This window comes from Ambystoma mexicanum, chromosome 6p (genome assembly GCF_040938575.1).
Source record: "Ambystoma mexicanum isolate Mex_15411 chromosome 6p, UKY_AmexF1_1, whole genome shotgun sequence".
Lineage (NCBI taxonomy): Eukaryota > Metazoa > Chordata > Amphibia > Caudata > Ambystomatidae > Ambystoma > Ambystoma mexicanum.
The window spans coordinates 1,462,517,611-1,462,532,971 of NC_090935.1; the positions used below are offsets into that span (position 1 = coordinate 1,462,517,611).

The 15,361-nt window shown below is 43.7% G+C and overlaps 1 protein-coding gene across 3 annotated transcripts in view; it reads left to right on the plus strand.

The window, feature by feature from the left end:
* The window catches only part of ERI1 (exoribonuclease 1), a 190,772-nt gene extending 175,737 nt beyond the window's left edge, over window positions 1-15,035 (plus strand). For all 3 annotated transcript variants that reach the window (XM_069626267.1, XM_069626266.1, XM_069626268.1), the window contains one exon: window positions 14,490-15,035. In XM_069626267.1, coding sequence (XP_069482368.1) covers window positions 14,490-14,732 — 243 coding nt within the window. In that variant the 3' untranslated portion in view covers window positions 14,733-15,035. The remainder of the gene's footprint in view (window positions 1-14,489) is intronic.
* The last annotated feature ends 326 nt before the right edge of the window (window positions 15,036-15,361 follow it).

Below are 15,361 nucleotides of genomic sequence, written 5' to 3' on the forward strand. Positions count from 1 at the left end.
TATAAGCATGTGGAAGGTCCTGGAGGGTTGGAAAAGATGGATTGTGATTCCGAATTTTAAGAAGGGTAATCCTGAATGCCATGGACCATCTCAAGCTCAAAGAAGATAGAAGAATTCTACCTAAATCTCAGACATTCCGTTTGGTTGCCATGAGGGGCTGGTGCTCCTGTCAGTTCAGACATTTTAAGGTATGGGTCCCCTATTTTATTGTCTTTCATGGACCTTTTGAGCACCTTCGTGTCAATCATGCCTACCTTTAGGAAATTCTCTGTTGAAAATATTTGCCCTCCATTCTGAAAATCTTAAAAGAAATCAAAGTGGATCTGGAAGTTAGTGGGGTATGGTCTTGATGGCAAACTTTCTTTACTTTTTCGATCCATGCGTGGGGTCCGTCAAGGGAGCTTCCTAGCACCATTATACATGGATGACCTTGATGAGTCTCTCGCAGCTGTTGGTCTGCAAGGTTTGCCGGCACTTGCTGCAAATACTTCTATATGCTGATGACGCAGTATTGCTTGCTCGAAGTTCGAAAGCTTTGCAGACCCTGATGGTGAAGTAGGCTCTAGAGGTCTTAGAGTAAAGAGGCAAGTCTAAATTAATGTGACTGGATAGATGCAATATCCTTTACCCAGTGATGTATAAGGGAGAAAAAATTGACTGGGTCCCAGCATGTGTACATTTAGGTCTTACAGTTAATTATTCACTTAAATGGGATGATCATGTGTGTAGGTAGTTGGCAAGAATGAAGTAGTCCGGCTTTGTACTTTTGCGGTCTGTTAATTTCCAATATACTTTGCCCGGTAAACCCCAAGCATTGGTTGGAATGATAAAGAGCGCAGAATCGGTTGCGATGGGGACTGACATTCAGTGTTTGAGGTCCCAACTAATTGTAACCGAGAATGATTTCCTCTGCTAGCTTTCAAGACCCTCATCCCCTGCTTTGTTACACTAGGATTTGGCCCTGAGCGACCTAGATTTATATAAGAATTAACTCATTATTGTGATGGTCTCTTTGTCCCAATCCGTCTGCAAATCTAATCGTGAATGTTCGCACAACATAAAATCCCCTGGTTATGGTTTGTCAGGAAGGCTGTAAGTTAGGTTTTATACGTTTCCATAATCCTAAATAATGGACAAGTCACACTAGGTTGTAAAGTACAGATACAAATCTCACTAAACCTATTCTACGTTATTTTATTGTGCCCTACCAATGATTCTATTTTAAAAATTGTAAACTGGGATGCTACCATCAATTTGCGTACAACACAATGCTATTCTTGTTTACACAATGAATACACTTTTCGTTTGCTGTTATTCGGATCTCTATTTCTGAATGCTTTGGTGAATTAAGCACATGGTATGTTTTCATATTATATTTTTGTGAAAAATAGCCATCCATTTTGAATGCTAACAGATGTGTATTATCAAATGCTACAGACCTTCCTTGGTTTTAAGATGGCTGGGCGGAGTTCAATTTCCTGTCAATGGTCCCATCTTTAACAAAGGCTTACTGGAAAGACCACACAATGAATAGCAACAGATCATTTACTTTAGCCAATGCGAGGAACAATTTAGACAGTACAACGTTTTTGTTCTCTCCTAGTCCATAAGAAAATATATAGTGTTCAGTAGAAATAAATTTATGTAACAAATGTAGCGCAAAGGTTGGCATTATGATATGACCTTTATAACGCGCCTGTACACAAGTTATGATTCCTGAAACAGTGGGGTCAGCTGAATTCACGATGCATGCACCATTTCATGAAGTGAACACCAGGATATAACTGGTCTTCAATCTAGCCTGTGTGAATCGGATACTGCATTAGCCCCACTAACCACCACAGAGCATGTGTGCTTCAATGCCTTTGTTCTTTCAGACTCCTACGTCTCCCTTTCTGCACAGCGCGCATATGCAAAACTATCGAGATGCGTGTTTTCTTTTTAAAATCACTTCCATTTTCTCTTCTGCTGGGAGTCTGACGTGCTAGGATTTGGATCGCAAAACTCGAATATTGTCCAATGAAGGAAAGAGCTCTATAGGTTTAACCCCGAGACAAACTTTATGAAACCTCATTCATTGTTGTTAAACACCTACTGATGAGCAGACAGAGTGGAAGTCCTGGCATATTAAAGGATGCTCGCGGATGGGGTCCAAATTGTTTAAAAGGGATTCTGCCGGCTGAGATGATTATCTGGAAACTGGTGCAGTTTTTGAATGGTTGAGTATTGCTTTTCTACTCCATGGGAAGAAGAATGCTAAATGCGTTTGTACGAGGAGCACACCTTTTATTGGCAGCTGAATGAAATGAGCACGTGTTTGAGCTTTTAAAATATTGTCCAGCAAGTTTATCTGACGAGACGTTACATTTGGCTTTGACATTTATTAACTGAGAAGTGAAATATTGTGTTTTTAAATACATGTTGCATTGCACGTTGCTTTTTGAAATTGCTATTCATTTGTGAATCGATGTGGTTTATATACGCATACATTGCTTAGTGCTAGAGGAAGTTGCCTGGCTAAACCATCTATTTCAGGTGTACTTTATATAAACCAGGTATGTGTATTAGGAGGACAGGATGTTGTGGGATCGGAGAGCTACTCCGAAAGATGATTGCTTCGTTTTCTGTTGTAAAACGAGCCCTAAGGCTTCGAAATTGATAAGTTTTCCTGGCTGTTACCACTTCAATTAGATGATTTGAGGTCTTCTCCTCGTCAGTGAAGCCTCCTTACTTGCCCTTTACCCGGAAAGTCACCCTGAGGGTTAGGCCTTCTTTCTTTCCCAAGGTCCTAACCGAGTTCGACCTTTCATCAAAAATCTATTTGCCTGCCTTTTTCCCTCTGGTGCGAAAGGCTTGAAGCATGGCTGCTTTTTGTGATGTTGTTGAATTGTCTTTTGCATCTTGGAATTCTCTTGGAGTCATTCATTCTATCGGTCCAAGATTAATGCTCTTGAAAGTCTGTTTCCTATGGTAGCTGTCATGTGGTCTGTCACACTACCATGGTGGCTTAAGAAGCTCCACCTGAAAAGAGGCATGGGGAGATCAGCCCTGTGAGGAACCATTTCTCAGCTATGTATGGTGAGGGAGCAATCTAGACCAGATGCCTAGTTGCCCCTTAACCTTGGACAGACCGGACCGGTGATGCCGAGACCACGAGTGTCAGAGGGATGAGAACTGCTGCTGCCTATCTGAACGTTTTGAGGCGGTGCACCTACCTGTGGGGGTGAGAAAGCCAAGCAGGGTGAGTGAGCCTGCAATCGGGCAAGGGAATGGAACTCCTGTGTGAAAGTGTGCAGCTACTGAAGGGCAGAGGGGCACAACTGCATTCCAGGGGCAAAGAGGTCCATGTAGTAAATAAAGTTGCTGGTTGGGAGAGAATGAGCATGTAGCAGCAAACCAAGCATAATTTGGATATCTGGGAGTGAACCGCACCAACTACACCTTCATATTGAGATGTCCTGCCCAAATTTCCAGAGATCACTAATGAAACTACACGATGGTAAGGTTTCGGCCAAAATGACCGCATCTAAATGTCCTAACCAACCAAAAAGTCCGAAAGAAGGTACGATTAACTGTTCAACCTTCTTTTGGACTTTTGGTTGGGTAGGACATTTTAGGGATGCAGAGGGGTGCCCCCCAAACCACCGCTTACTATACTGTGAGCAGGGGATGCGGGAGTGTCCTGTGCAGCTGTCCCGCAGTCCAAAAAAATAAATAAAAGGCTGCAGGGATTGCGGGGGCCACCCATGCAGCTGACCCGAAGAAAGAAAAAAGGATAGGTCCCTGCAGCGCTGGTTCCCGATCACGGAAGTGAAAGGGAATTGGCATCTCGGGTCACAGTGAGATGGAAGTTAAGCAAGGGGGCGGGGGTGTGTTGGGGGTGTGGGTAGGGGTTTGGGCGCATCAAGAATGTTCAGGGGAGAAACCACCAAAGATTATTTCGTACAAATAATCTTCGGTCGTTTCAACATTTCGTACGTGGTACAACCCAAAACCGCTGGGAACACACTGCAAATGGCAAACTGAGTCCCTCTTCTCAGCGTAAACTGAAGTAGATCGATACTGAGAAACCCCATTATGCTGTGGCACTGAACTTAAAGACAGAGGGCAAACTGAAAGAAATGGTGGTAGAGAAATCGCTGAAGACTGATAAAACTTCCAGAGAAAATGATTCTCATTGGCTTCGAAATTTCTGCAGGTTGGGATGTGGAAGCTGGAGCTTGACGTGAGCGGAGGAGGGCCAATTTTTAATATCTGTTGCATGTTGATAATTGCGTTCAGCTACCCACCATGAACTGAATATACCCACTATTATGCTATTTTTCTATGTTGGGATATTGAATTCAGATTCCTCAACACAAAATGAGAAAGACCAACACAGAATAATACCAGTATTTATATAGCGCTAGCTCACCCGAGGGCATCAAAGTGCTGTAATAAGAGTTGATATCATTACCAGATCTAGTCCAGTTTATTTTTTTTTATTAGCACAAACTGATAGACCAGCCAACCATACCGAAAGAAAACCAACTTGACCGAATTCCCATTCAAAATAATAGTCTTGTTGAAATGTTATCACAATTGTCCCGTCTTTTTTTAATTTAATTTTTAATTTTTTTTTCTCCACAAGAACATCATGACGAAGGTGCTAATGGCCATTAGGTCTAGAGGTCTAGCATAAATTTAATCTCTTCCGAGAAATATTTTAGTTGTGCTAGGCTAGTAAACCTGTGCAATGAGAACATATTTCAAATGCATTTTATTAGATTAGGCTTTTTCTTAGATTAATAGGCTGTACACAATGAGATTTAGTCACTCAGTTCTCCAAAAATCTGTTTTGGGGCACTATACTCTAGCCTCACTCTTCCTCTGTGCTCCTTTGATGAGGAAATTATGGCAAAAGGATATCCATTAGATTTGAAAAACTGATTCTTATTTGGCAGTTCCGTGGATCCTTGTCCTTGGAGTGTGTGGAAAATTGGTGAAATGGAGCACAAGCGGCTCCATGCATGGATCACTGATGCCCTATCCAGTGCTGAGGGTGCCAAAAACCAGCAGGGCTGCAGTGCATTCCGGAGACATTCTCTGGTGTCTGATGGAAACGTTTCTGATCCAATCAGGGCCTGGTAATACAGTTCAAAAGATTAGCAATTTGTGGTAGGGAAGACCCTATCTCTCATAAAGAACATAGTTCTTTGCCTGGTTAGGACCAAGGTGATCTGGTCTACGGGCAAGTTGTTAATCACTTATTAGGGTAGTGGACTCTGTCAGTCAAGCAATCCTCCATTGTCAGGTGGATTGAATTTTGGACACCAAGCACTGCCCCTAAACGTATGCATCCTCATTCAGTGGCCTTCCAAAGAGACTTGGGCTACTCATTGATATTTAGCGATTATTCTGCTTTGGATGCAGGTTTTGGAGCAATGCTACTGTTTGGTCAAGTGGTTCTACAAATCCTCTGTCGGAGCTGCCCAATTTGCATCTGAAATGTGAAACAAGAGCTTTTAGATATCGTGGGGTAAATGTATGGCATAACTTCAGCGCCTCACACAAACCTAACACTCAGAGGTTTTGGACAAAGCAGTGAAATCTGTCGTTGTGCAGGAAACTTCACTTGTCTGTGGTAGGACGAGCTGCATGGTAGTAATCCCACGTTTACTGTAGCACTTTGTTAATATACCCTTCAACATCCCTAAAAGGTTTTTGGGTCAGATGGCATTGCCAGGGATTTCATATGGGGGTGAGGGGACAGAGGAATAGGATTGCTCAGAGCACTTTGCAAAGGGACTATAAGAATGGCGGGAGCAGGTTACCCCACTTTGAACTGTAACCTCTCGCAGGGCAATTGCAGTTTGTTGTGGGTTGTCTGGCGGATGAGCCCTCTTTAAATACCATCTTACTGCACCTTCTATTAAACAATGCATTTTGAAGGAGGCACTGTGGGTACACGAGGCCCGATTCTCTTATTTGCCCCACCTATTGGCATTGGTAAAACTCTATGGTATAGGGCTTGGAGACTAATGGGAATTACTGAGCCCTATTCCCCCAACACCCACCTGGTAGGGTTACGAGATGCAAAACTCAACTTCCGTACAAGGAATTGGAAGGTCAGGGCGGCTACAGTGGGGGATTTGTTGCAGGAAGGCAAAGTGATAGGCTTGTGTCTTTTGTACGGATTTCTGGTCTATAGAGAGGACAGGTTTTATTGCACGTGGACTTGCTTAAAGGGATCGAAAACAGATGACTGGAATTTCGAGGGGTCAGGGAGTGTGACCCAATACTGGAAGCCATGTATGACATTTCAGAAGGAGGCCATGTTGTCTCCAGGGTAGATGAGTTACTTTCAAACAAATTGAGCGAGCTCATCTTGTGTGCTCGCAATGGAAAGCAGACCTGGGTAGGGCCTTCAGGGACGTAAAATGAGCCTGTACCCTGATTTATAATAAAAAGGTCTCCAGGAAAGCCTGATTAAGGTGATCACAACTGTACGTCGCATATAGGGCAAACATAACCCCACACAAAATATCCCAGTTCCATGGGGCAGGTCTGCGGGATTGACCTAGATGTATGGAAGATAAAGTAGACATCATGCACATGTGCTGGACCTGCCCAGTGGTCCAAAGGTTCTGGCCCGCAATTGCAGATAAAGTAGCTAAGCAAGGAATTGAGATGCATGCCTGGCGTCCCAGAGGCTTGCCTATTGGGAATGTTCATGTGGGGAAAGAAACATGCAACACACTTCAATAGGATGAAAGATTTGATTTGTGTGGTTCCGAAACGCAGGATTACAATGGCCTGGAAGTCGAAAGAGGGACAATGTTGAAGCATGGTGGAGGGATTTACGTAGATGGGCGATTGCGGAAACCTCTGTTTGGCACAAAGCAGTGTACATAGAAATGAGAGAGGTGAGTGTTGATGTGAATGAATGAAACGCCTTGGCGCAGGCAATATTTGCCCCTTTGGACGAAATGCCCCCTTAGACGACTAATATTGGACGGTATATGATCTTGGAGATTTACTCTATACATGTGAGCCCACCACCCTTGAAGGATTAAGGGGATGTAGGACCGGGACTGTACAAGCAGGAACTATTTTGTGAGTTTCCTTTGGTTGTTTTTGCTTTTATTGTTGGAAGGGCCTTTTGAGTATCGCACTGATCACTGTGACTGAGGCAAGCATAGTGTAAGGGCACTGGTTGTATTTGTTGTATGTTGAAATGGTAATAAACTGTTTTCTTTTTTTTAAAACGCTATTCATTAGATGTTTTTTTGACCGATGGAAAATGTTTGACTGGCAAAGGTGGGACAGAGTGAAAAGCGGATGATGCCTCATTTGCCACACAGTGGCCTTTATTTTCAAAAGGATTATGACCCCCATAGTATTCTGGATTAAAGAAAACTAAGAACTAGGAATAAAGCAGCCTTTATAATTAGTAACTTTCTTTACTCCTGACAGTAACCACCCTTTCAAATGGATTGTGTCCTCTCGTGTATCCCTCATATTATGATAATTATCTCTCCAGCTGTTCAAATTGATTTTCGACAGGGGGCGTTGTGCTGTCTCGTCGATCTATGTCCCTCGACGGCCTCCGTTCTACTGTTGACATCAGTATAAGTAGCGCATGCAGCACCTGTTGGCTTCAGTTCAGTTTTTCTGAGCTAACGCTTCTACAGCGCGCTTTAGTTCTTCTATGAAATCACTAGTCATTTTAGTTTCTAAAATGTCTTCTTCATTGGCACCATCGACGCATAAGCCTGGCTTCAAGAAGTGCCAAAACTGTGGATCGAAGATTTCGATCACCAACTCCCACTGCGTATGTATGTGATGCCTTGGTTCTGGGCATCGTTCCTCCGGCTGCGGCTCCTGTCAGGCGATCACCGGAAAGGCTCTCGGGGATCGCAAAGGTAAATTGGCTGTGGGGAGGTTATTTTCTAAGTCTCCTTTGAAGAGTTAAAAAGACAGAGGAGTCGAGGTATTCCTCTCGACGTAAAAAATCAAAGCGGTCTCGATCGAGAAGTCGATCGTGCCATTCTTCTTCTTCGAAGCAAGCCAAGATACAGCATCATAGGTCTCCTTCGACCTCCAGTGATTCCTAGGGTGAGGTAATCGAGTGTCCAACAAAATCCGACTCCCCTGCGAAGTGTGATGTGTTTCGTACTGAGATGCTGAAGATCTTCGAGGATGCGGCCTCGACCCCCTCGAAGGACAAGCACTAAACCCCTGCCCCTGTCGATCTGCAAAAAGACGACAAAGGGAAGTCAAAGACAAAATCTTCGAAACCGAGCCTTAAGCCGGTGCTGCATCGAGAAAGATCTCGATCTGACGAGAAATCGTCAAGGGCTTTGAGGAAGCACAAGTAGTCGACTACATCGACGCCTTTGCTGACTCAGTCGGAGCCGTCTATGCCGACTAAGGTGATCCCAACTTCGAGGTCATTGTCAACAATTACTTCAAAATTGTCGAAGCCAGTTGTGGTACAGGAAAAGATTTTCAAACCTTTACCTAAAAATACTTTAAGTCTATCAGCCATCTAGGAGGAAGATCATCCTTCTGATAACGCACTGCCTTTTGGACTAGAGTTCGGCACCCCTAATGTGCCAGAATTCGGCACCCCTAATGTGTCATCTCGGAGTCCAGATCAAGGGATTTATGACAACCTTCAGTCAGCCAGTGGGTTAGATACCTCTCCCGTGTTAGTTTGGCAAACCAGATCCAACTGAACATGCTGACTCCTCCATATAGAAAGCTAATGAGTAAGGTTATAGAGTTTTTAGGCTGGAGCCGGCCTACTCCATTTGAACAAATGATATGACCGACGTATTGGACCACAGTCCCCAGAAAGATCCAATGTTACCTTTCCACACTGCATTACAGAAAAGGGTCTCTGCAAATTGGGAGACACCAGAAACTGTGGCTGCAGTAAATGAAGGTTTTGCCAAAAAAACAGACCATCCCGTAGTGACCCAGAGTATCTAACTTAACACCGAACAGCAGAAAGTTTGGTGGTTCAGGCTGCTACATCTACCAAGCAGTCGGCATACACATCCATCCCCCCTGATGGGGATAAGATAGTGGATGCCTGAGCGAAAAATGTTTTTACGGCTGGCAGTATGGCATTAAAATCAATAAATGTGACTTTTACTTTGTCAAGGTTTACGTTTACTTTGTCGGACTGCGTAGCTGTGGTGGCTGACCACATCCCGAAAGGGGAGGAAAGAGACGGCTTCCTGGCAATCCAGGATAGTAAGGAGGCAATGGGTGAATGTCTCCAGTCAGGACTGGCGGCTGCAGACAGCATCAGATGTGCAAGCTAGGCTACTCAACATGCCCTTTGATGGCTCGAGGCTGTTTGGCAGCAAGGTGGATGAGAATTTAGAAAAGCTGCAGACCTCGAAAGCGGTGGCTAAATCCTTTAGCGCCACCATTGGACATCCTCAATACCCCTACTCTGGCTCATCTTCCTGGAGGGGTAAGTCCTTTCGTTTATACTCCTCAATTGGAAGAGGAAGAGGACAAGCCGCAAAGAGGTCAGAGAAGATTCCCACGTGGTGGACGAGGGAGAGGTGCTAAGCCAACCCAAGCAGCAGCAGCTTTACACTCAGCCGCTGCTTCAAAACCACTATGAGGCCTTGACTCACAAGACCCAGGTGGGAGGCAGACTTACTCAGCATCTGAACGAATGGCGAGGTATTACTTCAGATGCTTGGACACTGGAAACTGTAGCCCAAGGTTACTGCCTACCTTTCCAAAGAAGGCCTCAGGACCATCCACCGGGGAACAACTTTCAAAATCCTGGATCTGATCCTTGTGCAGGAAACGACCCTGCTAGAGAAAGGTGCAATAGAACATGTACCTGTAGCGGAAAGGAACAAGGCTTGGTATTGCCCCATATTTTCTGATTCCCAAAAAAGACGGAGGATCGAGAACCATCTTGGACTTGAGAAACTAGAGCAAGTTCCTCAGGAAGGACAAGTTCAAGATAGTTACCCTTTCTCAAATACTTCAGGCTCTCCAACTCCAAGACTGGATGGTGGTGTTGGACCTTCAGGATGCTTACTTTCATGTGCCTATCCATCTCAAGCACAGAATGTGCCTGAGGTTCGCAGTTGGCGGTTCCCATTATCAGTTTTGAATTCCGCCATTTGGGCTGACCTCTGCCCCAACGGTTTTCACTAAGTTGATGGCGGTAGTGGCAGCGAGTCTCGGGAGTGTGGGATTCATGTCTACCCCTACCTGGATGATTGGCTGATCAGGGCTCGTTCACCCGAGCAAGCCCAGGGACATCTCAGCGTAACCTGCCACTTGCTCCACAGACTGGGCTTCTCCCTCAATTACAAGAAATCCCACATGATACCATCCCAAAGACTCCATGTATTGGAGCAGTCCTGGATGCTTCCTCAGGAAAAGCCTCGCCACCCGAGGTGAGAGCTCAACACATTCTGCAGATGGTTACCAAATTCCAGAGTGCCCAGCATCTTCCAGCCTTCAATAATTTCTTTTGTTTTTCTAGTATTATTTTTTTTTTTTTTAGGTTGCTCGGTCTCATGGCATCCTGCATTTTTTGCTGATGCCAGAGGCTTGCCTGAGAATGAGTTCCTTCCATTGGGCTCTCAGGACTCAATGGTCTCAGTTTTCAGGCAGAATTTCAGACCACCTGAAAGTTCCAAATAGAGTCTCTAAGGACCTTCTGCGGTGGGCTTGTAAGGACAACATTCTCAAGTGAGAATCTTTTTGGCAGCCATGACAGGAGAAAACGGTAGTGACTGACACCTCACTCACGGGGTGGGGAGCCCACACCAGCAGTCGTTTGTCTCCATTGGAGTCAAAACTACATATCAACCTTTTGGAGCCGAGGGCAATCGGACTAGCGCTGAAGGCCTTTCTGCCCTCTATACGGGAAAAGAATGTCCTGATAATGATGGATAACACAACGGCCATGTACTACCTCAACAAGAGGAGTTGTGCAGAGGGGCAATGCAGCTCTAGTTCTGGACAATGCAAGAAGGAATCTCCCTGTTGGCAGTTCACCTAGCCGGAGAGGAGAACACAGTGGTGGGCCGTCTGAGCAGGCAGAGCACAGTCTCCCACGAGCGGGAACTAGCTCAGGAAGTCCTTCAAGAGACCTTCACCCTTTGGGTAACCCCTCATGTTTGCGACCAATGTCAAACGAAAGTGCAAACCTTTTTGCTCCAGGGAATTTCCTCCAAGAGGAGCTCTAGGGACACGTTCCTGGTGGACTGGGAGTTTCCACTCCTGTACGGGTTTCCTCCAATCCCAGTCATTCCTCGCGCGTTCAGGAGGTTCAGACAGTTCAGGAAATATGTGATCCTAATTGCTCTTGATTGGGCCTGGAGGACGTGGTACCCAGACCTTCTGGACATGTCCATCGGCGCTCCAATGCGTCTCTCGAGGAAGATCGAGATCCCCACCCAGAAGTCAAGACACTCAGCCTTCACGCATGGTTTCTGAAAGGCTGAGATATAAGGATTGGGACCTTCCGGATGACGTAATGTAGATTTTGCTTTCAGCCAGAAGGCCAGCAACACAATCTTTGTACCGCTGCCATTGGAACAAATTCAGCAGCTGGTGCAGGGATAAGAATGTGTCTCCCTTTCTATGCGACACACCAGGGTGCTTTCCTTTTTGTTACATTTGGCAAATCTGGGGCTCCAGATTGGAACAATTTAAAGGTTACCTGGCGGCGCTGTCTATTTCCAAGCGCTCTTCAGAGGAGGATTCATATTTTAACATCCCTCCAATTATTCAATTCCTAAAAGGCCTTACTAATGTATTTTCACCAGTTTCATTCAGTGTACCTGTATGGGATTTAAATCTGGTGTTAAAAATCTTAACATGCATTCCTTTTGAGCCTCTACACACATGCCCATTAAGATTTTTGACATTAAAAACTATTTTGCTTATTGCAATAACGTCAGCCCGCAGGGTAAGCAAGTTGCAGGCCCCGTCCTGTAAGCCTCCTCATATGGTTTTCCATAAAGACAGTCATTCTCAAGGTGAAACCTTCTTTCTTACCGAAGGTAGTTTCCGACTTCCACTTGTCGCAAAAAAATACTTTACCAACTTTCTGTCCACCTCCCCATCCGGGGAAGGAGGAGGAAAGATTACGCAGACTGGACCCAAAAAGGGCTCTGTTTTTACATATTCAGAATGGCTACATTTCGCCCAAATTACCAATTATTAATTGGCTATACTGGCCCCAAATTGGGTCTAGCTGTTACTAAACAAACCATATCCAGATGGATTATCCTGGCCATTTGTGAATGTTACAGATTAGCAGGTAAGGACCCGCCTGAAGGCTTAAGAGCACGTTCCACAAGGGGCATGGCAACCTGCTGCTCTTCAAAACGGTGTCCCAATCAAAGACATTTTTTAAGTGGCCACTTGGTAGTCTATGCATACTTTTGTGAGACATTACTGTCTGGACCCGTCTTCCAGTCAGGGAGGACACTTTGCAAAAGCAGTCGTTCATTTGGTCCATGATTGGAACGAAATTTTTAATTCGTACTCGCACCAAATTATTACTGCTTTGGGAGTCTATCATAAGTTGAGGAATACGTGGGAGTACACAATCCATTTGAAGAACAAGTTACTTAACCCCTTGTAGCTTTCTTTTGATTAGATGTTCCTCTCGCGTATTCCTCATCGCCCCTCCCAGCCTGCCCCGCTGTACAATTTACGTGTTCTTACACTTTACTTTTTCTGTGAGCCTACGGTTTAAGGTACGCCTAGTAATTCCACTTTAGGAGTTGAGGGAAAAACAGAACTGAAGCCATAGGGCGCTGCGTGTGCTACTTCTGAGGGACATCGACTCGTCAAGACGGCAGACAGCGCCCCCTGTCGAAAAGAAATTCCGAAGCTGGAGAGATAATTATCATAAGATGAGGAACACCCAATCGAAAGAATGTTACCAGGATGTAGGTAACTTGTTCAACTCTTCCACCCACCCTTTATCCCCTTTGGAGTGTGTGTGTGTGTGTGTGTGTGTTAGTTATTTGCTCAATATAATTAAAGGTACCAGATACAGTACTGAAGTACTGCGGTCACTGTTGTGAGAAATTTGTACTGTTACCAAACTCAATAGTACTCATTTAATCTTACCCAAAAGGAAGAAGGGCTGAGAATGCCCCTTGGAAACAATCTTTTGACTGGTATGTAGCAAACAAAGGTATGAATCCATTTGCCTTGCCCTGGCCTGGAAGAATCCTGGATGAAGTGAACCTGTTCAGTACAGGTGTGTGCAAACACAAACTCATGACAAGAATTTAGTTCTGAAAAATAATTTCAATTAAATCAATACTGGAGCTCATACAGGAATCATTGATTGACCATACTGTAGGAATAAAGCACATTTTATTAATTATCAAAATGTCTAAAACCACAAACCCATACCAAATCCAAATACATCCCTACAAATACAAATTGGTTCACATAAAAGACACAACAATCAAAACATGAAGATCCTGATGCAAATTCTTAGGTTTAACAAAGATCACAGTAACTATAACCTGTTCAATCAGTACATGGTAACTATAGATCCTGTTATAGTTACCGTGGTTCCTGTTAGTCAGGAATTGGGTCCACAGTCTCTAATTTATGCACATTTACTGTGTATATTATGTGACATTTTGCACTAGTAATTTTTATAACTGTTAGCACTTTTTTGTCTTGATATACTGATATACTGATTACCTAGGCTAACTGCTCTTCTTTCCTGGCTAGAACCTGTATGACTTATTGTGAATTTATACTTCACATGGTCACTATTTCTGCACTTGATTTGACCAGCTGTTTTGAGTGGTTGACGTTCATATTTGATGTCTTATGTGAATCGATTTGTTTTTGTAGGGATGTATTTATATTTTGGATGGGTTTGTGGTACTAGACATTTTGATGATTTATTTATTCCTTGAGTATGGCCAGTCAACGATTACTGTATCGGCTCCAATATTGGATTTAATTGAAATTATTTTTCAGAACTAATCAACTCTTGTCGTGAGATATCAGTTTGTTTCCATTTGGTTCTCCCCAGGTGTCTGCGAATTAAAAGGGGTGTACCCATCTTCTGTCCTTAGAGTACAGGTGTGTTGCACTCTTCCTTCGTCTGCCTGACCACGCGTTACTACTTAGAGTTTCTATTCTTTTTTGAGATTACAGAATTGCCAATAAGCTGGTGAACTGCAGGTGTATATATTGAAAGTATGTGGTTTCGAGTAATGGATCCCTATTAAGAAATAGAACATGTAAAATGCGTTGTGGTTGGGTTACCAGATGTATCACTACCAATTGCCACAGTTCTGTCCCTTTCAGAATGTTATCTTTGTCTTATGTTTGTATGAACAGAGTTCAGTAATCATGTACAAATTAAATTGGATGCATCATAAAAATTACTGGTTCCCCGTTTCAAAGAACAATATACAGTGTCTTTTTTCCGACAATATTGATGTCAAATGTTGTTCTATTTTGTTTAGGTCACAAGAACACAAACTAAATTGACAATGATGCTGGAGAAGCTAGGGATGAGCTATGATGGGCGGCCGCACAGTGGACTGGATGACTCTCGAAACATTGCACGAATTGCTATACACATGCTTCGGGATGGCTGCGAGCTGCGTGTAAATGAGCGGATGCACGCAGGGCAGCTAATGACTGTTGCTAGCTCTTTACCTATAGAAGGAGCCCCAATACCACAAAGTCCTCATTTTAAGACCTAGAAATTGACATATGGACCAATCTATAATCGTTGATTGATGAAATGCCAGGAACAGACATTGAAGACCCATCCTTGTCAATGCTGTTTATTCTGAAGAATAACCTCATCATTTTATCAGAAGAGTCTGTGTTTGTTTGTATTTAGACATCTATGTATTTGAAACTCATGGTATATTTGTTTAGCAATGTACTGCTTATCAGTCACTGTTAACTTCACCCATACACGGTCAACAAAGTATCACCCATTGATGCGAATTTTAGGAGCTTGTGAACTTCAAATTAAATGAAAACCTATTTTTCAATAATTTTCTTTTGTCTTTTTATTGACTCTTCCCTGTGATGCTTGTACTAAAATAGCATTCACCCTTAATTTGTTTTCATCAGTTCATTTATAAAACAAAGTATTATTTTTATTCCCGAATTCCGATAATTTCAAGTAATGTATTGGTTGCAGGGAAATCTTTCTAGACCTACACAGACCACCAAGTCCGGGATTAGGATAATGGGAACCTTTATTCTCCTGCAAGCCTTTCCCTTGCTCACTTTGGAGGACCTGTGGCTGAGCAGTCCAGATACACCCATAGGAGGGGAGCAAGAGTACGACGCAGCATTACTTAAAACTGCAGACCAT